Raw genomic sequence first — 27,462 nt, forward strand, 5'->3', positions numbered from 1 at the left:
TTCCTTGACACACTGTTGTGCCATGGAGAGAACACTGGAGGTTTTGAAGTAGAGGCTTTGGATTCAAATTCAAGCTCTAATACTTGTTTGTGTGATTTTGGGCAAATCACTTAAACTTTCGGTCCTCAGTTTAGTAAACTGTAAACTGTAAAATGATAGGGGTATAGTGACCTCTAATGTCCAATGTCCTTTCTAGTTCTAAACCTTGGATCCTATATGTAGCACTATATCCCTTTAAATCAGGAGTGTGTGTGTGTGTGTGTGTGTGTGTGTGTGTGTGTGTGAAATATATCTCTTTGCCAAAGCGTACAGAATTCTTTTCACAATAATGTTTATCATTCACATTCATAAGGGAAAGAAATGCTAAATTTCACTTACAGTTAGTTTAATGAAAATGAAGATGAATATTTTTCCTTATCCAAGTTTCTGTACTCTCTGAAATCTCCACAGAGCTGAATCCAAAGCTAAGGACCCCATGTTTTAAATATTTGTCTTAACAGATTAGCTACAGTCACTTGGGGATTTAAAAGATTTTGTTGTTAACCCATTTGTAGAGTATGAAAAAATATTTACTTTAACCAACATGATTCTAGCAAGATAATTTATTTTTAAAAATGAGAGAATCAAGAATCAGTTATATCTAAAAATTTATTTTGCAAAAGACATAATGAGGGCTGAAAGCAATAATGTTCTTCCAAAAGAAGCATAAACACTGGACTGTAAGGAAATGTCTCCTATCTCACAATGGGCTGGAGTTCTGTTCCATCTTCATTCTTTAATGACTTTCTGTTCCTTCTTATCCTTGAATCAATTAATTTGTTGCTTCTGTTCACAAAGCTCTATTAAAAAAGAAAAAAGACAGGAAGTAGTTTCCAGGGCTGTATTCCTGCAGTGCTAATAATACACAGATAATATAGCTAATATTTTGCTATATGTCATGTGAGAAATTAATTTTCAAAAAAGTTTATTTAATTCAGATATAAATGAAATAAAAATAGCTCATAAAAACATGATGAAAGCATGTGGCTAAGAGCATGAAAATATCTAGTTAGTTATTTAAAACCATTAGAAACAATGTCCTTTATGTGCTTACCAATACAAAGTATTAAAAAACTTATTCATACAGTATTGTCTCTGAGTATTTCCTCTCTCCATCCATCCATCAACATTTATAAAAGCCTATTATATACCAGACACAGGGCCAAAGATATAAAAAGAAGCAAAAAACAACCCCTGCCTTCAAAATGCTTACATTCTAACACAGATTCCAACCCTTTGATTCCTTCCTTACAAGAGACAAGATAGCTTTGGGACTTATTGCACTCTAAAAATTCAACCCCTGGGGCCAACCTAGTAATAATATGCCTCCCTGAACCTAGCTAGGCTGGTTCTCAGATGACAGACCACCTCTGGGCCTATTCTTAAAGCCTTTCCAGTTATAACTCTCTGGTACAGTGAAAAAAGTGTTGGCTTTGAATTTAAAGGATTCTATTGTATAGCTATCCAGTTTTCCTCCATGCCATAATGAGGTATTAGAGTGGGACTTTGGTAAAGGTTAGTACACAATAACAGAAGTAATTGTAAAACCATAATTCTATTCTGGACCTAACAGATTATTAAAATGCCTTACATACTTAAAACAAAGAATTTAAAAATATTTTCTCCCAATACAATCATCTGCTTTCATAATACTTATATTACTTGCAATGATATTTTGATATGAAACTGAAAAGAAATAGGCAATGTGGACATATACATATATTTAATTTGTTTATCTATTATATAATCATTTTGCAGTTTAAAATGAAACCACATTTTTTCCTTGGAAAGGGAAAAAAAGGAAGTGATAATCTGAAATAAAAGTGCTGCACCTTCATGAAAGTGTCATTTTCTTTAGATTTTCTTATGTCTCATAAATGAATTTTAGTGTCGCAAAATATGATATTAAATTTGAGATTCAGAACTCAAATATCTACTTTAATCTTCTCATTTTACAGATGAAGAAACAGAGGTCCAGAATATGTTTTGTCCACAAATAAGATTACTGATCCCACAATCAAATGCACCTCTCATATCTCAGCTAATCTTTCATGGCAATTCAAGTAATACTTCTTTAGAGTTGGGGATAACAGAGCTTATTTTCTAAGAGAAGCTTTTCAGGGGAAAGATATGCCATGATTTTTCATGATTCATTTGTGATTTGCCCAAGATCACACAGGGAGCAAGTGTCCGAGCTAAGATTTGAACTTTTATTCTTTAACTCAAATCCAGTTAAAGAATAAAAGTTCAAATCTTATCCCATGCTGCCTGTCAAACTCACTAAGACACAGTCTTTTTATGTGGTGTGCCTACCTATAAATCCATATGTAAATCAAACTGCTTACCATCAATTCTTGATCCATAAAGTAGGGTTTCTCTGGCGATCCATCATTTGTTTCCATGTCAATGACAAAACACAGAAGCAAAGTGTTCAGCACAGTTTCAAACACAGATAGGAAATTGTGGGCTACTAAATAGGCAAAAAAAGCTACCAATAACAAAGGAATTGCCCATACTTGCAGCTCACGATGGTAGTTAAAGGCCATTAGCCCTCCAAAAACAGTGAAGTATACTACAAATACCTATTCAAAAAATAAAATGGAAATTAATAAAATTCATCTTTAGTAGCAATATATAGGGAGAGGTTTTCCTAATACTTTTTAATTTAAGTAGCAATTTTACCTTTTAAACATTTTACCCTTTCTTAGACTAGCATCTAATTAAAAAGTATTGCTGTAACAACAATATTATATAACAATCAATTCTGATGGATGTGGCTCTTTTCAGCAGTGAGATGATTCAAGCCAGATTCAATGACAGTCCAATGATGGACAGTCATTTACACCTAGAGAGAGATCTATGGGGGCTGAGTATAGATCACATCATGATATTTTCACTTAAAAAAAAAAAACAAAAAACCTGGAAACCAAAGATGCCTGACTATTAGGGAATGGCTAAAAAAAATTATGGCATTTTAATAAAATAGAATAGCATGGCACCATAGGAAATTATAAAATAGACAATTTCAGGAGAAACTAGGAAGAACTCTATGAAATTTTGCAAAGGAAGCAAAGTCAGAATAGTTTATGAAATGACAATAGCACTAAAATAAAAACAACTTTGAAACATTTAGAGCTGTGATCAATGAAACGACAATTATTATTCCAGAGGATGAAAAATCCCCATCTGCTCTCAAAGAAGTAAGAAACTCAGAATGAAAAATGTGACACATCAACTTTTGGATATTGTCAATAAAGGGAATTTATTTCATTTGGTCCTGAAAAAAAGTATTGCTGTAAACCTTTACTCTCTACAATTGTTCCCAGGGACAAGATTAAACCTAAAACTATTAACACGCAAGGTGAGGATACAGGGGACCTCTCTCCTCTCTCTAAGGAAGAGTGAAGCCCAGAGAAGAAAGGGAAGATATATCAACAAATAAAGAGCCTGCAACAAGCCCTGAAGAAATGTCATGGTTAGAGGAAAGAAGGTAAAGTCCTACTGTCTGTATCTTCTGAAAATAACATCTGGAGTTGTGATCAGGAAAGATGGTCTGAGATACAGCATCAAGGTGGAGAGTAATCAGAAAAGGAACGACCCTGATGATCTATGAAAAGGCAACCTGGTCTACAGGACACAGGGCTAAGCTTGGAGTCACCAAAAAAAAAAAAAAAAAAAAGTTAACCTGAAAAAGAGAAAGCCTGGGGAATGGTAGTGGTGACAAGTTCTCATCAGGAGATATATTCTGTCTGGTTTTATAGGGCAGAGCTAAATCCAGTGGGAGAAAATCAAATGGAGGCAGATGAGCAGAAAAATAATAGCTTGATATAGCAGTTAAAGGTTATAAAGTGCTTTACACACATGATCTTATTTTAGCCTTAAAATTCTCTTTTCTATATGTTTTTTAATAAAAAAAAACTTTAGTTCTTATTTTAGCTTTGCAATGAGATAATATTAATAGCATTTCTATAGTATTTTAAGATTTGCAAAGTGTTATAATGTGTATCATTTGATAGGTTAACTGCTATAGGTATTATTATTCATACTGAACAGAGGAAAAGATTGAGATTTGGAGATTTTGTCCCATGTTACACAGCTATTTAGTACCACAACTGGTATCTGAGCTGAAGTCTTCTAGACTCCAATTCTAGCTAGCACTCCATCCACTAAAGCACTGCATCATTTAGATAAAACTTGCTAATAATCAGAATTGCTCCAAAATGTAATGGATTGTCTTCTCTAAACACAGAGAGCTCCCTGTCACTAGAGACAAATGTGGGTTTCATTTGTCAAAGATAGTCATAGGATAATAGGATCCCACAGATTTAGAGCCAGAAGTGACCTCAGAAGCCACTGAGTCCAACATCCTTATTTTTTTACAGATGAGGAAACTGAGGCAAAGTTAAGTGACTTGCCCAGAGGTAACTACTGTTACCTGTTAGTAGGTGAAAGGTTGGATCACCAAGTTTCTATGAAACTTTGGCCAATAATATATAGGTGAATTTTACCCTAATTAATACATTTAATAGTTCTCAATAGTTTAAAAACACAAATATCCACAAATGGCCCACATTTATAGCATAACTGACACAAACTACATCTGTCAAGCTTTAAAACTTGAATCAAAACTTTTAGATTAGAATTGCTCCTCTTCCATTTTGCATATGAAAAAAGAAAAAAATCACCTGTCCAAGACTACCACAACATGGCTAATTTAGGATTACAGGTACCTCATTTAGTAATTTAATGAAGGTATCTCACCTTTCCTAGAAAAATCATGAAGTCTCCAAAGCAGCTAATAGAGGTAATATGTCTTGGATTCTTGGATAAAATACTGAGTGAATCCTTTCCAGAAGTGCAAAAATCTGTCCCGTTGATTGAAGTGGCAATATAGGCGTTCTAAAAGAAGGGATGATTAGAAAAATTAGAATGTAAATTTTTTTAAACGTAAATAGTATTTTACATTTTTCAATTACATGTAAAGATAGTTTTCAACATTCATTTTTTACTGCTTCTTTTTTGAAAAAATATATTTGAGATTTTATTTTTCCCAGTTACATGTAAAACAATTTTTTAAATTTGTTTTTAAAGCTTTGAGTTCCAGATTCTCTCCCTTCCTCCTTCCCTAATGAGAAGGCATATGTGAAGTTGCAAAACATTTCCATAAAAGTCACAATATTCTTTTTTAAAATAGGAAATTTGAATTCCAAATTTTTCTCTCTTTTCTCTCTCCTTCCCAAGAAGGCAAGCGTTGTCTATGTACGAGTCTGCCATGGGAATTGATTACTCAACACTTAAGAATGATTATATCATAATCCAAACTGCTTGTGGTTTTTCATATATATAAAGTACTGGCTTTGCCCCAGCATGTTAAGCTCCCCCCCCTCAGAAGGACTTCCGCTTGCAAGGGCTTTCCTCACTTTGAAATTAAACTTCTGTTCAATTCCTGACTCTCCTGTCTCTCTGTTTGGCTCTGGCCACCCAAAGGTTAGAGGCTGATTCTGATCTAATTGACAAATCCCTTTTCCTGTATGAAACAGAAATGTTTCCAGACCACCTTCTTCTAACATTTCTTTGAAAAATATATATAGAAAGGAGAAATGCTATAACCTGTTGGTAAAGCTATGAATTGGTCTGGCCATTCTGGAGAACAATTTGGAACCAGGGTCCCAAAGTCACAAAATTGTTGTCTACCTTTTGGCTCAGCGATACTGTTAAAAAATATGTTTCCCCAAAAGATCTTTTTTTTTTTTAAAAGAGAAAAATGACCCACATGTACTAATTTTTGTAGCAGCAAAGAACTGGAAATTTTAAAAGGTGACCATCTATTGGGGAATGGTTAAGCAAATTATAGTATATGAAAATAATGAACTATTACTATGATATAAGAACATATGAAAATGGACTATTTCAGAGGAAATTGGGAAGACCTGTATGAACTACTACTCAGGGAAATAAGCAAAGAAGTAGAAGAAAAATTCATATAATGACATTCTAAAGGAAAAAAAAATAACTTTGAAAGATGCCCCACACCTTCTGCCAGAGAGATAGATGATCAACTCAAAATGCAGTATAAGACATGGTGGATTTGTTTTGTTTGACTGTACTTGACAAAAGGATCTTTATTTTCATTTTTTATTGTGAAATTGAAGGGAAAAGTATGAGATAGAGAAAAACTTGTTAATCAGAAAAAAAGCAATTGGGGTAAAAAAGTTGGCAAAGATGAATGTTGGTGGATTGAGTGATAGACTTTCTTAGCAATGACACACTGAATCTGCAGTGGGCTTGTCTGAATTGTCAAGAGTATGCTGCTGAGGTAGAAGATATATTTTGGATGGGGTGGATCAATAAATTGCACATATCAATCCCTGGTCTTTTCAGCTCTAAAATTTGATGTTTCTATAATCATTAGAGAAAGATATATTAGGTTCATTTCAGTTCAATAAACTTTTATTAATCACTTACTACCTGCTTGACACTGTCCTAGGCACTGGGAATGGAGACAAAAAATGAGATACCTGCTTTCAAGAACTTTTTCTACTGCTGAGAGAAGGGTAATATAGTGTATCTATAAGTAAACACATAGCATATAAAATTAATATAAAGTCATTTTGGGGGGTTAAACATGTGCAATTCTTTCTAAACATTCTTGCTTCATGCTGAGCAAAAATAAAAAATAAGGTCAAAAAGGAAAAAAATATGAGAAAGGAAAAAAAAGCAAACCAACAACAAAAAAAGGTGAAAATACTATGCTTTGATCCACATTCAGCCTCCATAACTGTCTCTCTAGAAGTGGATGGCACTTTCCATCACAAATCTATTGGAATTGCCCTGAGTCATCTAATTGTTAAAAAAAAAAGTTAAGTCCATCACAATTGATCATCATATAATCTTCTTGTTACTGTGTACAATGTTCTCTTGGTTCTTCTTACTTCACACAGTGACAGTTCATCTAAGTCTTTCCAGGCCTTTCTAAAATTAGCCTGCTTATCATTTCTTACAGAACAATAATACTGCATTACATTCATATACCATAACTTACTTAGCCATTCTCCAGGGTATCCACTCAATTTTTAGTTCCTTGCCCCTATGAAAAGGACTGCTACAAACATTTTTGCACCCATGGGTCCCTTCCCTTCTTTTATGATCTCTTTGGGATACAGACCCAGTAGAGACACTGCTGGATCAAAGGGTATACACAGTTGATAGCCCTTTGGTCACAGTTCCAAATTGTTCTCCAGAATGGTTATATCAGTTCTCAACTCCACAAACAACGTCCCAGTTTTTCCATATCCCCTCCAACATTCATTATCTTTTCCTGTCATTTTAATCAACCTATCAGGTGTGAAACAGCACCTTAGAGTTGTCTTATTTTGCATTTCTCTAATCAATAGTGATTTAGAACATTTTTTCATATAACCAGAAATGGCTTTAATTTCTTCATCTGAAAATTGTCTGTTCATAGCCTTACACAGTAATTTTTAAGAGAGAAAAAGCCCTAATAACCTGGAGAAGCAGAAAGGGCTTATTGTAGGGGTGGGGAATAACTAACAAACCAGTTTGATTGGAATGGAGAATCAGTGAAAGGGACTAATAAGAAATAAAAGTGAAGTAGTATACATGGGAGCTATCTGGTGAGGGCTTTAAATGAGAAGCTAAAGACTACTCATTTACTCTGTGTGATACAAAGGATGAATTGGTCAAGCACTCCACACTCATTGCAATTTGAACACAGCCGAAGTCCAATGACTGTGGAAAGCTACCCTCCATCGGACCATCACTGTCACCCTGAGGGAGATAACTTGGATGGACAAGACGGCTTGCTTTCCACACTCAAGATGATATAGCCATTTGTTCTTCACGAAACAGAGCACATTTGCCATTTGGAAATTAAGAAGTACTTAGTTTACTAGGAGAATGGAGAGAATTTGCCACCTGTCTCTTTGGAGTGTGTAACATGACTAAGGTGGGTGGGCCTTGATGTTCAAATTACATTCCATTTGTGGCTCAATCATTCCTTTTCAGAGGGGCAAGGCACTGCTACTAGATTTAGAGCTCTTTATTTGTTTCCTAAGTACTAACTTTTTCCATAGTGCCAAATTGTTGTTACTAAATAATATTTTTGCTGAGATGTCTTTTTCTCCCCTGAAATATTGTTACCTTATTGACAATTTTCCACCTCCCTGCCAAAAGAAATAAAAATAAATTTAGTCCTTGGCCAAAATGTTCAATTGTTAACATGGTCCTTTATCAAATTCTCACAATCTTTCAAATTTCTTTGTACCTATAATCTTTAAAAAAAAAAAAAAGATTTCTTTTTTAACAAAAGGATGAACCATACCCACATAAAGTCCCTGACAGGGAAATTATATATATTTGCTTGAAGTTACTGCTACATAGCATTTTGGTTCAAAAGATTCCATTCCCAGAGTCCAATAAGGAGACCTAGAATTAATGTCTGAATATGTAAGTGGGGGCTGATATGGGGTGGGAGGTAGGCAGAAACACTCAAGGCACAGGAAATGAAATGAAGCTTTCTATAGTTATAACATTAGCTAATTGGCCACTTAGAAAGAGAAATTGCTTCTTTGTCAAAGACAGCTGGAAGATGGATTATAGTGCATTTGTAATATATTTAAAACTGCTCTAAGCATTGGTATGTTGGGTTGGACCAGTGAATTTCAGGGATGGTTGTGTTAAAGGAATCTGTAAACTCTGATGTTTATCTAAGGATTAGGGAATTTGCTGGTGTGGTTGGGAAAGTTTCTCAAGAGATCCTGTAGGCTAATCTTTTTAGCACAATGGAAAAAGGGCCCAAGATAGCTAGTATTACCAGGCAAACCTTCTCATTATTCAGGTTTTATAGGAGAGGCTCAGGGCAACACAGAGTTAGGACTTTTTTTTTTAATTGTTCCAATTTTAAAAGAAATCTATGTCCTAACCTTCTCATTTTACAGATGAAAGAACTAAAATTTTGGGAGGTTTTAAATGACTTGTCTCAGGTCATGTGAGTAATAAATGGCAGAGATGGAGTATTTTTAACTCAGAATTTTGGAACCCCCAATCCACTGGCCCTTTCACTATTTTTTTTTTTTTTTTTTTTGCTGAGACAGTTGAGGTTAAGTGACTAGCCCAAGTTCACCCAGCTGGGAAGTGTTAAATTTCTGAGACCAGATTTGAACTCAAGTCCTCCTGACTTCAGGGCTGCACCAACCTAGCTGCCCTATTTCTCACTTTTTAAAACTGGGATTCTAGCTCATCCAAGCAGAATGTGTACAGCATTCTTCCATTCACTCAGGCTCATTCTGATCTGCATACAAGGTTTGACTTGCTCCATTTTCCTTAGATAACCTGGCTCCTCTCTCCTAATACAGAGTTAATGAGGGCTCTCTCCCTATAGACCCTCATTCAGCTTTTTGCCCAGTCTAGTTTATCTCTGCACAAGAAATCTCCCAGCCTTAATCTCCTTGGTAGCTGCAATTATAGGCATGCACCACTACACTCTAAACATACTGAAAATTCATTATATCTCCAAGCATATTTGAGTTCTGGCTGTCTTGAAAGATTGTCTGTGAAATTCTTAGGGAGATACAATGGCAGTATCCCCATCCTGACTTAAGAGGAACACTGCTTTAACTAATAGTTTTCTGATTCAGATCTCAATGATCATATAGTCTCATCTATCCTTGATAAAATATCCTTTCCACAAAATACTCCCCTAGTGATCAACTAACCTCTTTTTGGTTAATTAATAGTATTTTATTTTTTCCAAATATATACAAAGATAGTTTCAACATTCACCTTTGCAAAACCTTGTGTTCTCCCTCTCTTTCTCCCCTCCCTTTCTCCCTAGATAGCAAGCAATCCAATATAGGTTCAACATGCACAATTCTTCTAAACTTACTTCCAAATTCATCATGCTGCATAAGAAAAATCTGATCAAAATTATCAAAAAAAAATAAGAAAGAAAAAAAAAGCAACCAACCAACCAACAATCAAAAAAAGGTGAAAATACTATGCTTTGATCCACATTCAGTCTCTATATTTCTCTCTGGATGCAGATGGTTCTTTCCATCCCAACTCCATTGGAATTGCTTTGAATCACTTCATTGTTGAAAAGAACCAAGTCTATTACAATTGATCATCACATAATCTTGTTACTATGTACAATGTTCTCTTGATTGTGCTTTACTCAACATTAGTTCATATAAGTCTTTCCAAGCCTTTTTTGAAATCAGCCTGCTCATCATTTCTTACAGAACAATAATATTCTTTTCATATACTACTACAACTGATTCAGACATTTCCCAACTGATGGGCATCTAACAATTTCCTTGCCACTACAAAAAAGGGCTGCTACAAACATTTTTGCACATCTAACCTTTGATTAAAGACTTCCCATGAGGGGAAATCCTCTACATCCTTAGGCATATCATTTTCAGTTTGGATAGTTCTAATCATTAGGGAGTAGATAGAATCCTGGATCTGGAGTCAGAAAGACATTTTCTGAGTCCAAATCTGGCCTCAGATATTTACTAGTTATGTGACCCTAGGCAAGCCCCTTAATTCTGTTTGCCTCAGTTTCCTTATGTGTAAAATGAACTAGAGAAGGAAATGGCAAACCATTCCAATATCTTTGCCAAGAAAACCCCAAATGGGGCAATGAAGAGTTGAACATCGTTGAAAAATGACAACAAAATTGTCAGAAAGCTGATTCCTAAAGATGGTCCTCAGATGGTGAAGTTTTTTGTGTAATTAAAAAGGTTTTCTTTTGATTTTGTTGAAGTTTTTTGGTCTACATTTGTGATTCCATTGTTGTAGGTAACTTCTAGTATGAATACCCTCTCTATAAGTGCAGATTAATAACCATTTTTGCAAGTTATAGACTTAGAAAGCAATCTGGGACACCAAGTAATTTGTCTAGGATCACAACATCAGGATCAGGCATGAGATGTGAATCTACCCAACTGTTGCAGTCTGTTCTTTATCTACAATGTTTCATGCTGTCTCACTATAAATGAGGACATATGATCTATTCGATGCTGATACAGACTCAAAGGAAGTATATTCCTGAATCACTTGGGGCCAATCACAACAAAAATATTTTGCTCATTAGATTTATTCTGATCTCCTCCAGAAAAACTCAGGACAATATAAAAGACAGTTTACAAAAGTTGTAGAGAGAAACAGTGGAAATCTCCCCGTGCTGACATAAGCAAGGAAGAACATTGCTTTAACTAAGATTCCTGATCCAGGGAATCACAAACTCTCTGGCTCTCATAGTGACCAAATTTTTTAAAAGTATAACAATTAAATTATTTAAAATCAGATCTCTTGTACTACTTGCAGTCTTTTAATTAAGTTATAGTGAATACTTGGCATGGAATACACTCCATGGGGCACTGAGCTGTTTCCCTAGAAGTGATTCAGTCCTTCAAGGATAAGTGGGTGTATACTGCAATCCATCCCCCCTCCCAATTTATAATCTTTTGCATTGAAGCATCAAAGAATGAAAATGGAAAGGATACAACTCACTTCTTAGTAAGGAGGAATGTAGAGAAAAAGAGAAGGTGGGAGGGAAAAGGAGAGGGCAAGAGGGGGAAGGGAGGGAGATAGAGAAAGACAAAGAGAGAGAAAGAAGAGGGGAAGGAGATGAGGAAAATCGATAGAGAAAAAAGATGAGGGAAGAGAGAGACAGAGAGAGGAGGGAGAAAAGAGAAAGAGAGAGAGAGAGAAAGAGACAGAGAGAGAGAGAGAGAGAGGAGGAGAAAGAGAGAGAGGGACAAAGGGAAGGGGAGACGGATAGACAGACAGACAGACAGAAATGGAGGGAGGGAGAACAATGTGTTTGTGTTTTGTTTTGTTTTGCTGAGGCAATTGGGGTTAAGTGACTTGCCCAGGAAGTGTTAAGTGAGTGAGGACAGATTTGAATTTAGGTCCTCTAACTTCAGGGCTGGTGCTCTGTCTCCTGTGCCAACCAGTTGCCCCTAGAAAAACACTATGTAGATCTGACATGGAAAAAATGCTTCTTCATCTTAAATTCAAACTGAAACCAGCATTGTCCTATCATTCATCTCATTTTAAAGAGAGCCAAAATTTTCTCTTCCAGGAAACTGGAACAATTTCTTCTTGGAAAGAGAAACTGTAAACCTATAATTGTTATAATTCAATAATTCAAATGGTTCTAGAAACTCATCATTGTGGAGACGCCTTCTAACTGTATTAGGTCAAGGAGTTTGAGACTCATCCAAATTCTGTTAAGCACTCCATGAATTTTCACTAGCTTTTCCCTATGGCTGAAATCCTCTTCCTTCTCACCTCCTCTGTCTCCTTGACTTCCTGGCTTCCTTCAAGATTTAGTTCAAACCCCACCTTACACACAAAGTCTTTCCTCTTCTCCTTTAATGCTAGTGCCTCCTTCTGAGATTTCCTCCAAGTTTGCATGTATCCATCTCATTGCACATTGTTATTTGTGTATCGTCTTCCTCCATGGTTTTTGCTTTTCTTTGTAGTCACCACCAGCACTTAGCACTATGCTTTGCACATAATTGGTGCTTAATAAATGCTTGTTGACATGGTATATTTGCATTCTTGTCACTGTTTTTTTGTAAATACTCTACAGAAAATGCATTCAAAAAAGAAATGGAGGGCTTCCCCTGGTGTAGAGGATGAGGTTAGCCATGGAACCAGAAGGGCATCTGTTCCAATCCTTCATAAAGCACTTATTTGATTGTTGTGTGATCATGGTTAAGTTAATTAACTTTTCAGAGCTCTAGGGAACTTCTCAAAAACTAATTCATAAGTTTCTGATGAATTGTGTATCAGCATTGAATAAAACAGTTGCAATTTCAAGAATTTCCTGAAATTCCTGGTATTTTTATAGAGTTGTTCTCACTCTTTGTAACCACATTTGAGGTATTCCTTCAGAGGTATTGAAATAGAATTGTCATTTCCTTTTCCAGCTCATTTTACAGATGAGGAAACTGAGGTAAACAGGGTTAAATGGTGTACCCAAGGTTACACAGATAGTAAGTATCTGGGGCCAGATTTGAGCTTCTGATTTCAGGATTGGCACTCGAGCCATTGTGCCACTTAGCTGCCTCCCCACATTGATAATAGGTTCATAACTCACATAGCTCCTCTTTTCATGAAAGTAAGCACAATTAATATCCCTGCAAAGGGGTAAAGATATTTACCAAGGAGCCTGGCAAGAAAAAAGAAACATCAGCTTTCATTTTGGAATGGAACTCACTCTTTTAAAGCAATAACTACTTTCCTTTCATGTTGTGTGAGGAATGAGAGGCAGCAAGGAAGAGAACATAGTGAAATAGCTTGAGAGTCAAGAAAACTCCCAGGATTCAAGTCCTGCCTTTAATAGGAATGTGTGATCCTAGCCAAGTCACTTAACCTCTTAATACTTTAGACCAAGGCTTCTTAAACTTTTTCCTCTCACAACCTCTTTTTGCCCAAGAAATTTTTAAATGCTCCCGGGTATATGGGTATATAAAACAGGTATGTAAATTAAACATTTACTGGTAATAAATCATAATTTCATAACTCCCCACATTCAGTTATATGACCCCATATGGGGTCATGACCCACAGTTTAAGAAGCTTTGCTGTAGGCCACCCTGTAGAACTCTAAATAACAGTATAAAAGCATAACAGTAGCTGACTTGTATTAGCAGGGAGTGGTTCCTTCTAGGGAGTTCTGTATGCCAACGGAATCACAGGTTTGGACCCAAAATCTCCAACCCCCAAATGCTTGGGTTATGACCGAAAGCATCTAAAAAGAATTAATCCATTTAGTTTGTCAAGAAAATGGCCATCTATTTCATAGTGCACCAGAAACATAAGAATAAATAATCGGCTACAGCCCAAGAATATGAGTTATAAAAAAACTGCTTGGTTCCCAGAATTGTACTGTGATTCATATGCTCTTCCAGAACTAAATGAAATACCAGGGAAATCACATAGTCCTGAAAACAAAACGGACTAGCAGGTTTCTTATTTAATCTACTTTAACACATATATATGCAATCACATAAGAACAGGAACTATTTTGCCTTTCTATTTGTATTTCTAGCCCTTTGCACAAGGCTTTCAACATAGTAAACACATAATAAATGCTTCATTTATTCATTCATTCATCCAAGTCTGAGTTGAATTGTGAGCCCTGCTGAAAAGCAGGGCTACTCATTAAAAATCCTTGGGCCTATGTGATGCTAGCATTCACTAAACTATTTCCATTCTGGCTACTCCAGGAATTCACTCATCATATTGGCTACAAGAAATGAAATGAAGCAGTGAATGGGAAGATATACTGGTTTTCAGGCTAAGATAAGCAAGTGGTGCTATGTGGGTCTGTCAAGTTCTGGAGATTTTCATGCCTAGATAGTGTCCTGAAAATGGAAACAAGTTAAAGCCTCTTATTTTATCACTAAGTTATTCCCTGGATTTTTGATAAATCCACTGGAAAAAGGAGGGACAGCTCCCATAAGCACAAAAAAATATTCATGGCAGACATTTTTATCAAACAAAAAAATGGAAGAAAGGTTGGTCCTTACTGAGAGGAGAATGGTTGAACAAATTCTGGTAGTAAAGTCAAAACGGACAATGCAGAAGTGTTGTGAAGAGGAGAAAAAGGACTATATCACAAGACAGGAGTTCTCCATCTTTGGCTGTGTTCTAATGGAAGCTGGTGGACTACAAATTAGGGAATTTGTGGAAGGAATTGCTGCACTGGCTTTGGTGCTGGACTAATAAAGTTGCTGGAAATTCATAAATTGTATGCTTCTTGTGAAAGTTTAAATACACTTTTAGCTAATGGAAATGCATGTGTTGTGCCTTCCATTCATAAGTAATGCCCTGCACAAGCTGTTTCATATAGGATTGCTGAATTGATTGTTAAATTAAGTTGAATAATAAGGATTCACAGAACAGAAAACACCTTTCAATATGCACAATGAATTTGATGAAGCTCATGAAACTGAATAGAGCATAATCTAAATAACATGACACAATTTAATTAAGTTTAGAGAGTGTCATCACCAGGTTGGCCACAGAGATGAATTTTTTAGCTCCCCAAATTCCTGACACCCATGAATGAAGTCATACAGGAACTGTGTGTGATTGGTTCTGAGAGGAACACTGGAGATGAACTGAAATGAAAAAAAACTTTTATGTGCTGAGGTATAATAACTAAATGGTGCCATACAAGAGCCACAGCCAGCCTAATCTCTCCATTTATTCAGCAATGATTTATTAGGTACATGTCCATCAATACACTATACTGCACTAGATTTCGAGTGGGCAACAAAAAACAGCCCTAGAATGGGCAGCTAGCTAGCACAATGGATAGTGTGAGGCTAGGGATCAGGACCTGAATTCAAACTCAGCTTCGGACATTTACTAGCCGCTTCACCCCAGGCAAGTCACTTAAACTTGTTTCCTCAGTTTCCTCATCTGTAAAATTAGCTGGAGAAGGAAATGGCCAACCTCTCCAGTATCTTTGCCAAAGAAATCCCAAATGGGGCCACAAAGAGTTGTACAGGGCTAATTGACTAAACAACAACTGGAGGGATCTCTAGAACTAGATGACTTTTTCTGACTTTACAACTCTAAGCCTATGGTTCCATGGACTATGTAAGCCCTTACTGAATAACAAATTCTTCTTTCTACAGTGCTTTATCATCTGCAAAATGCATGTAGGCTTAGGGCCTGGGACTGTTATTCCACTGGTACAGGGAACTAACTGCTAGGTGAAAGAAATCCTTCTGTATCAATGCAGAACAAAGTTTTCTCCTTAATTCAGAGTCTTTGGGAGAGCTGCCCAGGAAGACCACAGAGAGGACAAATGACTGGCTCATGGTCACACAGCCAATGAGGATTTATGAAGCACTTACTATGTACCCATTTGTTGAAGTGCTGGGGATGCAGAGAAAGTCCAGTTGTTCTCAGAGATGGGCCTTGAATCTACTCTCTTTGTACTTCCCCGCATAGTTTTCTCAAACCTCACTTAATTCTTGCAGAAAACCTGAGTCAGAGTGAGTGGTATGGCAAAATTCAAACAAGATGAGAAGCATCTTTTATTGTTTATTTAAGTTTTTTTTTAATTGACTTACATCAACTGATGCTAATTGAAGTTTAAATTTTATTTTTTCGCTTGACAAACATTTATTTTCTCTCCCTGAGAAAATCCTGCCTGACAATTCTAACAGAAAAAAGGTAAAATAACTTCTCCCTAGAGAGTAGATTTCTTCCCTCATTCCTGATCCCAATCTATTTTCACAGAGTCCCAAGCCACACAGATCATACCATTTCAGTGGATCCTCTGCCTTGGGGGGCCACAGCCATCTCTCTTTAGACTAAGAAGGAGTAGGATAGGATGGGATATGAGCAATCATAGATGGCCAAATGGGAATGTTGATGTATGTCCACACACCATACATTCTGAAAAGACCGCCGAAGGCACGTTCTGAAGAGGCGTACACAGCTTTGGCCAGGCTGGGCAGGCAAAGGGCTGACCTGGGCAGCTTCACGAGGAAAGCCGTGTGGCTGAGAGCCAGGCTGTAAACGGAAAGGGCCCTGTTTGTGAAGAGAAAGCCTGCTCTGTGTGACAGCTGAACTCCTTATGGCAGGCCGAAACTCAGAGAAAACGAGGCTGCTGAAAGGATTTCCATGGCAACCGATTTTTTTTTTTTCCTTGTCAAGAACCAAAGAACAAGAATCAGCTCTATCAGTTTAGCCTTTTTCTGGAACTTTTACTTGGAGAGTCATATGTGTATGAATACATGTGTGTGTTGTATGTATTTGTATATATAAGTGTGAGTCTACAAGTATATATATGGATATACAAGTAGATATAAAAGTGGGTGTATGTGTGTACACAAGTGTATATATGTCTACACATGTACATGATGTGTAAATACACACATCTGTGCATATAAGTGTGAGTCGCTGTGTGTAAGACTACACATGTATGTGTACAAGTATACATGTACATGTGTCCCCAAGTGTGTATATAAGCATGAGTGTGGGTGTGAGTGTGTGTGTTCTTTCTAAGATACCACAGCAGCAGCTGTTTTATGAAGAAGATTATCCATCGCATTTGATGGCAGACTTAATTTCCTTTTGAATTCACTTTCCTTGCCCTGCTGCTATCATGTTGAAAGTGACTTGACTACGTGCCAGGAACACAGAACTAGTTTAAGCCAAAACAGCAGAATCAAAGACCATAGAGCAGAAAAGATCAGAGAGTTTATAATTCAACTTCCCCATTGTACAGACGAGGAAACTGAGATAGAGAGAGGTCAAGTTATTTATGCAAGGTTATACAGATGGTGAGTGGTGGAGCTTAGATTTGAACTCAGGTCCCTATGGTGCAGAATCAAGTTCTCTTGTACTCAGATCTTGTTTTTCCTCAGTTCTGTGGGGATGCTAGGGAAATGGAACTAAGTTTGGAGTCAGAGATTGATGGTGGAGCAGACAGACTGTTGGACCTGGAATCACAGGATATGAGTTCAAATCCTAGCTATATCCCTTGTTATCTGTGTAATCCAGAGCAATTAATTTAACCTTTTAGGGACCCCAAAGAGACCAGATGATCCCAAACGTCACTTCTCCTCTGGATCTATGAACTTATGAGTCCATAATTCTATTGCTTTTTTTTTTTTTTTGACAGTTGTATTTGTTAGTTTAATTAGTTCAGGACTGAAGAAAGGAAGCTCGATATGCTGGTGGGTGGGATTTGCTGCAGTGGTCCAGTCTCCTTTAGTTTTTAAGAAAGGAAACAATCTAAATGGTGTTATTTGGTATTACTTGGCTGTACAAGGTCTACAGAAAAGGAGAGTGATATGCACAAGTGTGTGTGTGTGTGTGTGTGTGTGTGTGAGAGAGAGAGAGAGAGAGAGAGAGAGAGAGAGAGAGAGAGAGAGAAAGAGAAAGAGAGAGAGAGAGAGAGAGAGAGAGAGAGAGAGAGAGAGAGAGAGAGAGAGAGAGAAAGAGAGAGAGAGAGAAGGGGGGGGCAGTCCTAATTTAAACTTAAAACCTGAGGACTCAATTCCATTGCTTTCTCTATTAAATGATTACCTAGAATTTTTCAACTTTCTATTGAAACCTTTAATGCCACCATGGCATTTTTCAAACCTCTCTCTGCTATTGTAACATCAAAGGGAGATTCTAGTCCTTCAGTTCAATTCAACCAAATTTATCAAGTTATCTTACCATTTATTGTACTTTACAGCCTTTTGTTCCTCACTTCTATGTGGGTCAATGGCAAGAGCACTGGGTTTGGAAGCTGAGGATGTGTCCTGGGCACAGCTTTAGGTATTAAGAGGATAACAAAAGACACATAAGGGCAAGGATGTGCTGGAATCAATTCCAAATTAATGGTTAAATTTTCACTGTAAATTTCCATTTATGCCTTAGAAATGGGCAAATGCTACAAATCAGGGCTTGATTTATTGCTCTGAATAATTGGCTAGGTTTAAGATGGAGAAAATGTTAATAGTGTAGATTAAATTTGAATTGGGTCCTGCATGGATTTCTTTTCTTCAGAAAACTGATTGTTAAATATTAATCAGCACATAGCTGCATGAAATCATGGTAACCACTCTTAGGGAACTCACAATCTTGTGAGCAATTAAGTTATTTATACAAAGGAGTCTTTCTATATACTGAATAATATACAAACATTCTTATAAATACTAAATACTGCCAGTATTTAAGTGTCAGGAACAGTGCTATGTACCGGGGATACAAAGATTAAAATGAAATGGCCCCTGCCTTAAAAAAGCTTACATTCTATATATATGTATGTCTATGTATGTGTGTATATGTATTTATACATTCTATTTATTTATGTACAGTCTATATAGATAGTACATATAGATTAAAATATATGTTCTATGTGTATATCCATTCAATGTATTTGTGTGTGTGTATACACACACATGCAGAATAAATAGATTATAAACACACACACACATACACACACACAGAAAGAATATTAGTTTTATAATTAGTTGAGATCTAGGTTTAAGTCCTTCCTCTGGCAGCTACTGCCTTTACCCCTCAAAGTTATAAATGTACTATGTGTATTGGGAGGCTCATGGGATCATGGATTTAGAAGTGGAAGGGACCTTAGAGGTCATCAAACTTAATCCCCTCATTTTTACAGATGAGGAAATCAAGTCTAGAGAGGGGAATGACTTGCTAGGGGAAACACCTTTAGGAAGTATCTAGATTTGAACTCATACACAGACTGTTGGCTCTATTAGAATGTAAGTTCTCTGAGGGCAGGAGTTATTTCATTTTTTATGTTTGCATTTGCAGCATAAAGGTTGGCATATAGCAGGCACTCAACAAATATTCATTGGTTAGTAAATCACAACCTCTTTACCTCTAATCTCTCAATTTTTCATCTATTTGCAAGGGCTAAAAGAAGAAGCCTTTTTTTTTTGGCCACTAATGTAAAATACAAACTCCTCTGTTTTACTTTTAGAGTTCTTTTCAGTCTGGCTCCAGTTTACTTTATTATTTTCTGTTCCAACCAGAGAGACGTGTTCCTTGTACTCACCATCTCAATTCCTATCTTCAAATTTCCACTCCTGGAACAGACACATTCCCTTACAGTCACCTTACAGAATTCCCAATTCCTTTGAAGCTCAATTCAAGGGTCATCTATAAGAAGCCTATCCTGACTCCTCCAACTGCTTATGACCCTTCTTTCCTCCCAAATTATACATAGTTTGTAGTTCATTTTCTATGTCTATGTTGTTTCCTTCTATAGAAGAAGATAAGTTTCTAGAAGGCAGGGATCACTTTTCTGTCTTTGTATTGTCGATGCTTGGCATATAGAAGGCATACTAATTGCTGGTTAAATTAAATTAAGAAGATCAAACCATAACTTCATAAATAATTTCTTTAGAAGCAGTCACATAATTATGTCTTATAGATAGACTCCCATTTACCACTAAGTTAATGCCTTGGGGGGAGTAATCTTGGAAAAGTCATTTAACTGTTTGCCTCAGTTTCTTCATATGTAAAATGAGCCAGAAAAAGGAAAAGACAAACCACTCTAGTATCTTTGTGACCCCTCAAATGGGGTCACAAAGAGTCAGACATGACCAAAATAAATGAACAAACAAAAAACTGTAAGTGGGGAATTCTATATATCTGAGCTTATGTGCACATACACACATATACACAATACACACACACACACACACACACACACACACACACACACACGCTTTTTACCCCTCTCTACCATCCTTTCTATGTTGATTTATTCCTGCATGTCCAGAAAGAGAAATTTTAAGCCAGGAACTATTAAAAAGAACTTGATTTCTGATGGGCGTGCTCTCGTTTTTGTTACAGATGGAAGTCAAGAATGGTAGGGTCCAATGTAGTTCTAGTCCCAGATTCCAGCCCACATTTTAGCAGTCTGAGACAGCTATGCTATCTCAGAATTATAGAAAGTCATGCTCCCCAGCCTCAGTGGCTTCCAACTGACACCCCAGGATCCAAGATCAAGGCAGTGAGGAGTTATAGGTAGAATAAAAACAGAAGTCCTGGGTTCAAATTCCAGGTTTGTTTACTCCCTGGATAAATTTGATCTGTTTACTTCTCTGGCTTGAAAAAATGTTCAGAATGAGATAGATAAGACTCTAAGTTTCTTTCAATTCTAAACAGAATACCTTTCTAATACCAGCTTCTATTTGTTGCTCTTGAGACACTTCATGGTTCCTGGAAAATGGTAAGCTTCCTTGGTGCCTCCATTCCTTTCTATTTAAAATAGGGATAAGTACCATTTGCCCAGAAACAGCTGTGCTATGAGGATTACTGTTGGCTACAAGAGATTTTTTTCCAGCAAATGATCATGTATACACAAATGTATATTTTTGCATGATATGCATACACGTGCATAGCATATCCATCTTCACAAGATTAGTTGCCAGTCCCCAGAAAACACATGACTAAGAGGGTAACTTGAATTCAGAATGACTGTTTTAATGACATGCAAACTTTTAAAAGAATAGCTTTCTTTGGCTAGCTTAAAATCTCCCAAGGCATCCTGATTCTGGCAATATCTACTCTAGAAGGATGAGGCCCCTTTAAGGCTTTTAAATCATGTTGGGCATCTGGATAAAGAAACCCCACATCATTCGTTACTTTCTTCCTGAATGCACGTGCTGCTCTATGGAAGAGGGTAACTGAAGATCTGCCAGTTGGCTGAGGATGAACCAAAACTCCAAATGGAAAAGTGAAGGACTACCCTTGCACTATTGATAGACGGTGAAAAAAAAAGGTTCATTGAAATCGGGCTCACAGAGGAAGACAGAAGAAAAGAAGGCTTTGAAATATTAAAAAGTGAAGTCTCTGCAACAAAGACTCTTGAGACAGAAGCAGACATTATGTGCTTTGGAAGCCAGAAAAAAGTATGGGGCGGAGAGGAAGGCGGGGGCGTTGGATGTGTGTATCTAAATACTTCTTAGCTACCACTGATTTTTTTTTTTTTAAATCACATCAGACAAAGGCTGAGATGGTTTCAATGGGCTCTTTAGGGATCCTGCTGACCAAAATATTTTGAAAGTTAGTAGAATCTGGGGTGGAAAGAGATAACGATCTTATATTTATTTAGGATCTTTGAGCTGATAGAACTGTAGAGAGCCGGGCAAACTTTGTTGTTTGAACCAAGTAAATGTGATTCATCTTGTCCTGATTCTGGCCATTGGTCAGTGAAACAGAGCACTGAACTACTTAACTGGCTCCATAGCAATCCCCACATCACAGCCAAAGGCAGAAATGTGGCATTGAATAATGGTTTCTGAAACTATCATTGGCTGTAATTTTATTAGCACCTTAGATGTCATTCTTTGTTTTACACAGCATGAACACTGAGAAAATAACCTTAGAAAACAACACACACAATCACCTAGAGAATGTAAAGGAAAAATACATTAAAAACCATTAAACTCAGACCAATGCAATGACCAATCTTGATTTGTGAGACCAGAAAATGAAATATAGTTCTTTCTTCTCAGTAAAGAGGTGGTAAACTAAAGTTACAGAATAAAATATATGATGCCAGATATAATCATATCACTTTGTTTGCTGAATTGTACTTCTCTGTTTGAAGAGTTTTTGCTGGAGGTTAATAGGATTGGGAAGACACTATGATATAAATGAAAAAAAAAAAAAAAAACACCTGAACTCTCCAATAAAACAAACAAACAAAAATAATGTTGGTAGGAAGATACAGAAAGCATCCTCATCTCTGCCAATCTTCTAGATGCCCCAGATCAGGGCAATGCAACATGCAAGATTTTGTTATTATTGTTGTGGTTATTATTTACATTGTTATTATAGATTTTATACATAACACAGACATGTACACTTGTGTTTATATGTATATAGGTACACAATATAAATATGCTTATATGTACATACATACACACATATATATACACACATCTTAAAATAGGGTAAGCACTTGATTTTTACATCTACTTTATGAAGGAGACATCTCTCTTATATAGTTGCTTCTCTATTATTGATATGATAATAATGATAATAGCCTGTAGTTTAAGGGTTTTAGGTTTCCTCCCTATGGAGGAACTCTCTTGACCGATGAAGATCAACAATTGCTTTTTGCAGCTTTATAATATTAGAGACTTAGTTATGGTTCAGAGAACTGCAGTCTTACCAAGGGTCACACAAACAGGATGTGTCAGAGACAGTACTTGAATTCAGGTCTTTGGGATTCTGAGGTCAGGTCTTTGCTATATCACATTATCTCCATAGGTCCAAGCCAACAATAATAACAGTAGAAACAGTCTCATGATACTTTGGCCAGAATAAAGTACTAAAAACTGTGTATTGGAGAGAGCACTAGAATTGGAGTAGGAAGAGCCAGATTCAAATTTCATCTCAGATACTACTTGTATGACCCTGAGCATATCACAACTTCTTTGTGCTGCAATTTTCCTCACCTGTAAAATTACAGGGTTGGACTCAGTACCCTCCAAAGGTGCTTCTAGCTTGAAATCTATCATCCTAAAAAATCAGCTATTTTTATTAGAAATAACAGAAATAATTATAGAAATAATAAGGGCACTTAGATGGTACAGTGAATAGAGTCAGAAAAACCTGACTTCAAATCTGGCCTCAGACACTTAACACTTACTTGCAAGTGCCTTGCCCCCTCCCCCCCCCCAAAAAAAGTCTAAATAATAATAATAATACTATGATTATTAGAAATAAAAGATATTTATATGTTTTAAGGTTTGCATTTGCTCCTTACATCAGCTTTATGAAGAAGGCACTTCCTTATTTAAGGAATATCATTATTCCCATGTTACATATCAGGCAGTTGAAATTTAGCAAGGTTACATGCCTTACTTGTGGTTATGTAATAATTGTTAGAGGCAACATTTGAACCCAGATCTCTCCTAACTCCAATTTCAGCACTCTGACCGTTACAATGTTGCCTTGAACTTAGTATTATAGGCTTTGTCACTCACTCAAATTATATTGTCAAAAAAAAAAGTTACACTTGCCACATCGTTTCCCTGCTCCTTATCACTAAAATACATGACGTCAGCAGCCCTTTTTGTACTGGCAAGGAACTGGAAGTTGAGTAGATATCCAACAATTAGGGATTGGCTGAATAAGTTATAATATATGAATGTTATGGAATATTATTGCTCTATAAGAAATGATGAACAGGTTGATTAAGAAAAATTTGAAAAGACTTGAAAAATTTGAAAAGACAAAAAATTGATGCTGAGTGAAATGAGCAGAACCAAGAGAACATTGTACGCAGAATCAACAAAATTATGTGATGACCAACTGTGATGAACTTGGCTCTTTTCAACAATGAGGTGATCCAAGGCAATTCCAGTAGATTTGTGATAGAAAGTGTCATTTGTATCCCTCTGGATGAGAACTATGGAGATTGAATGTGAATCAAAGCATAGCATTTTCACCTTTTTTTGTTGTTGTTTGTTTTCTGTCTCTTGTTTTTTCCCTTTCTGATAAGATTTTTCTTGTGCAGCATGACAAATATGGAAATATGTTTAGAAGAACTGCATATGTTTAACCTATATTGGATTGTTTGCTGTCTTGGGGAGGGAGAAGGAGGAAAGGAGAGAGAATTAGGAACACAAGGTTTAGCAAAGATGAATGTTGAAAACTATCTTTAAAAGTATTTGGAAAAATAAAATATTATTAAAAATAAAATAAAATACATGACACTATGTCATCACTGCAGTCATCAAAGAGTACCATCCCAGCAGTCCCTGTTTTAGGTTTAATAATTAAAAAATCAACAGGGACAGGTATAGGCAGCAAAGAGCACACAGTGGGCACTTAATAAATGATCATTGACTTGCCTTCCTATGGAAAGGCATGATATGATATGAACACTGAGAACAAAAATTCTTTGGTCACTTAGGTCTGCATAGTAATGCACATTAAAAAAAAAAAACAGATTCAGATATATGTGTGTATGTATATGTGTATATATAATATGTCCTGTATTTACTTGCAAATATGTTTTTTTCCCCAACAGAATATAAAATTCTTGAGGGCAAGAATTATCTCACTTTCATATTTCACCCCCAGCTTTTAGCAATATCCATCACAGAGTAGGCACTTTACAAATGTAAAAATGTAAAAAAAAAATCGTAGGATTTCAGGTACAAGGGGAACAAATTTGTCAAGGTAGAGCATTCTAGAAACCTTATTGACCTGTGAGAGGTGGATTTGAGTACACTGGGGAATAGAGGAAGGGGGAGCTTGTGTCCTCTTTCAAAGATGTTAAAAAAAAAAAAAAGCAACCAATACCAACCCATACATTAGGGACTAGTGAAAAGAAAGCTTGGCCTAGCCCATAGAGTGCTAGCCTTAGAGTCATGAAGACATGCATTCAACAAATCCTTTCTCAGTATTTACTTGCTATATGATCCTATCTTTTAGCCTCAGTTTCCCTATCTGAAAAAAATGGAGGTAATAATATTACCTACTTACAGGATTGTTCTGAGGATGAAATGTGATAATGCATGGGAAATCTTTTGTAAACCTTAAAGAGCTACATAATTGTAAGCATTATTATTATTAGTCATTGGTATAAAAATGATTAGCAATGTCAGGCAGTCAATAGAGTATTTTCTTGTCAAGAAGAGTTCTTGTTTTTGTTCATTCCTTTCAATTGGGTTTAACTCTTGGGGTCTAACCCCATGTTGGGGTTCTTCTCCAGCTCATTTTACAGATGAGGAAACTGAGACAAACAGATATAAGTGATTTGCCAAGAATCACACCACTAGTGTCAGAGGCCAGATTTGAACTCCTGAAATTTTCCTAATATCAGGCCTGACACTCTCTCCACTGTGCAACCTAAATTCAAACCTTGCCACTGACACTAGCTCTGTGACCATGTGCAAGTCATTGAGCCTAAGGGAATTTTCTAAGATTTTGTTACTAAATGTAGATCAGCTAGATATTTTCTACCTATATGAAAGTGGACCTTCATTTAGGTAAAGATCTCCAGTGGGAAGTTAGTACCCTCTAATTTTAATGTTTCCCTCACTCTCCTTGCTATGAAGCTTTCTTTGATATCTCCAGATTGCACTAATTCCCTTTTCTGAAATATCTTAGGGCTCTGTAAAATTCATTTCAGTACTTGACATCTTCTCTCTTATGTGGTGATTTACAGGTTGTGGTTCTGCCACAGCACTTAACCTATATTGTATGTCCCTGCATTCAATATGTGTTTAGTAAATACTTATAGAGCCATTAAATGTTGGAGTTACAAGGGACCTATGAGAAGATTTGGTCCAAATTCTCCCCTTTTCTGGAATATAATTTTGCAATTATAGCAAAAATGTTATTATATATTATATAACTTTTGTATCAGTGGTTCACTTCTAGGATAATATCCCAAAGAAGTCAAAGACAAGAGGGAAAAGTATTGCATATTGAGTAACTGCTGAATAAACTATATATATGAATGGAACAGAATATTATTGTGCTATATGAAATGACAAATATGAAGAAATCTGAAAAACTTGAGAAGCTTTACATGAAATGATGCAGAATGAAATATGAAAAACCAAAAGAACAATTTACACAATGATGATACTTTTTTAATATAGGTTGTAAAGTCCCACTAATGTAAAATACTCAAAGACACCAATATTCTGAGTTGTGCAATGACCCTCTTTACTTCAGAGTTCAATGTATCAGTGAAACTAAACTCTCTCATCTTGGCAAGGAAATAGTGGACCATACAGATGAACAGTGGGATGTAAATGGTTTGACGCAGCCAAAGTGCTGTTTTGTTTGCTTATTTATTTATTTTTGTTTTGTTTTGTTTTGTTTTCTATTTAAAAGGATTCTATGGTGAAGGTGGTAGGGGGTCACTGGGAAGAGCCATGTTTAAAAGGACATCAATAAAATTTTTTTTTTAAGTGTGGGAGAGGTGATTTGGGAGGCAATGATTATACATGGTCATTTCTAGGAGTTTGGATGATAGCTTGAGGGGATAGCAGGAGAAAGTAAAGGGTTTTTAAGGGTTAGGGAGATCTGGGTGTTTGTCATCATCAGAAGAGTCAATAAGAGATATTGAAGATGAGGGAAGGGAGGGAATGAGGGGGAAGTCATACCTCTGGAGGAGAAAGAGAATTCAACTCAAAGAATCTGTGTTTTTCATCAATTTGAATATTTTTGAACAAAAAAAATCAAAATTTAAACAATGATAGTATGTGTTTATAAATCACAGGGGGAGAAAGTTATTTATATCTTGAAAGAAGATTGGTGGAATGTATAAAATTAGGGAGGCAATTTCCTCCCCATTTAAGGGAAAATTATAGTTCTCTGACAAGACACCAAAAATACTATATTCACTAAACTAGTGATTTATTCCCTTTTGTTCTCTGTAGAAGAGAAATATGTTTCTTTTCAAACCTGAGAGACTACTGTTCTTTAAAGCTAAAGGCAATCATGAGCTATCAATTTTATCCCCTTCCATTTCATCCAATTAAGCTCAACCCTACAAACACTTATTAAGCACCTTCTAAGTACCAGGCACTGTGCTAGATTCTGGGAATAGAAAAACAAAAAGGTAACTGTCCTAAAAGGAACTTGCATTTTACAATCTTCATTTCAGTGTCATATCACCCAAACCCCATTTCTAATTGAGAAACTTACCTGGCTTACATGGCTCAGGCATTTATCAAGGCACCAAAAACAGCATAAGCAGCACTTAAGCATGTACTTTGCACAGGCACTGTCTTCCTATTGGGAAAAAGAAAATGTTAGAAAAAGAAGAAAAAGCAGATGGAGTGGGGATCCATGAGTTTGTCTGCAAAATGTGAAGGAGGCAATTGGGAAACAGGTTTATTTTGGCTTGGGCATGACT

At 36.3% G+C, this 27,462-nt stretch overlaps 1 protein-coding gene across 2 annotated transcripts in view; it reads right to left on the minus strand.

The window, feature by feature from the left end:
* Positions 1 to 634: 634 nt before the first annotated feature.
* SLC44A3 (solute carrier family 44 member 3) overlaps positions 635 to 27,462 on the minus strand; it is a 98,119-nt gene continuing 71,291 nt past the window's right edge. Inside the window, exons 12-16 of one of the 2 annotated variants that reach the window (XM_051993304.1) lie at positions 27,252 to 27,338; positions 4,801 to 4,938; positions 2,556 to 2,621; positions 2,385 to 2,416; positions 741 to 839 (exon numbers count right to left, since the gene is read on the minus strand). In XM_051993304.1, coding sequence (XP_051849264.1) covers positions 2,387 to 2,416; positions 2,556 to 2,621; positions 4,801 to 4,938; positions 27,252 to 27,338 — 321 coding nt within the window. In that variant the 3' untranslated portion in view covers positions 741 to 839; positions 2,385 to 2,386. Of the gene's footprint in view, positions 840 to 2,384; positions 2,622 to 4,800; positions 4,939 to 27,251; positions 27,339 to 27,462 lie in introns of both variants that reach the window. The other variant, XM_051993302.1, reaches the window with a different exon arrangement.

The sequence above is a fragment of the Antechinus flavipes genome, chromosome 4, assembly GCF_016432865.1.
Source record: "Antechinus flavipes isolate AdamAnt ecotype Samford, QLD, Australia chromosome 4, AdamAnt_v2, whole genome shotgun sequence".
Lineage (NCBI taxonomy): Eukaryota > Metazoa > Chordata > Mammalia > Dasyuromorphia > Dasyuridae > Antechinus > Antechinus flavipes.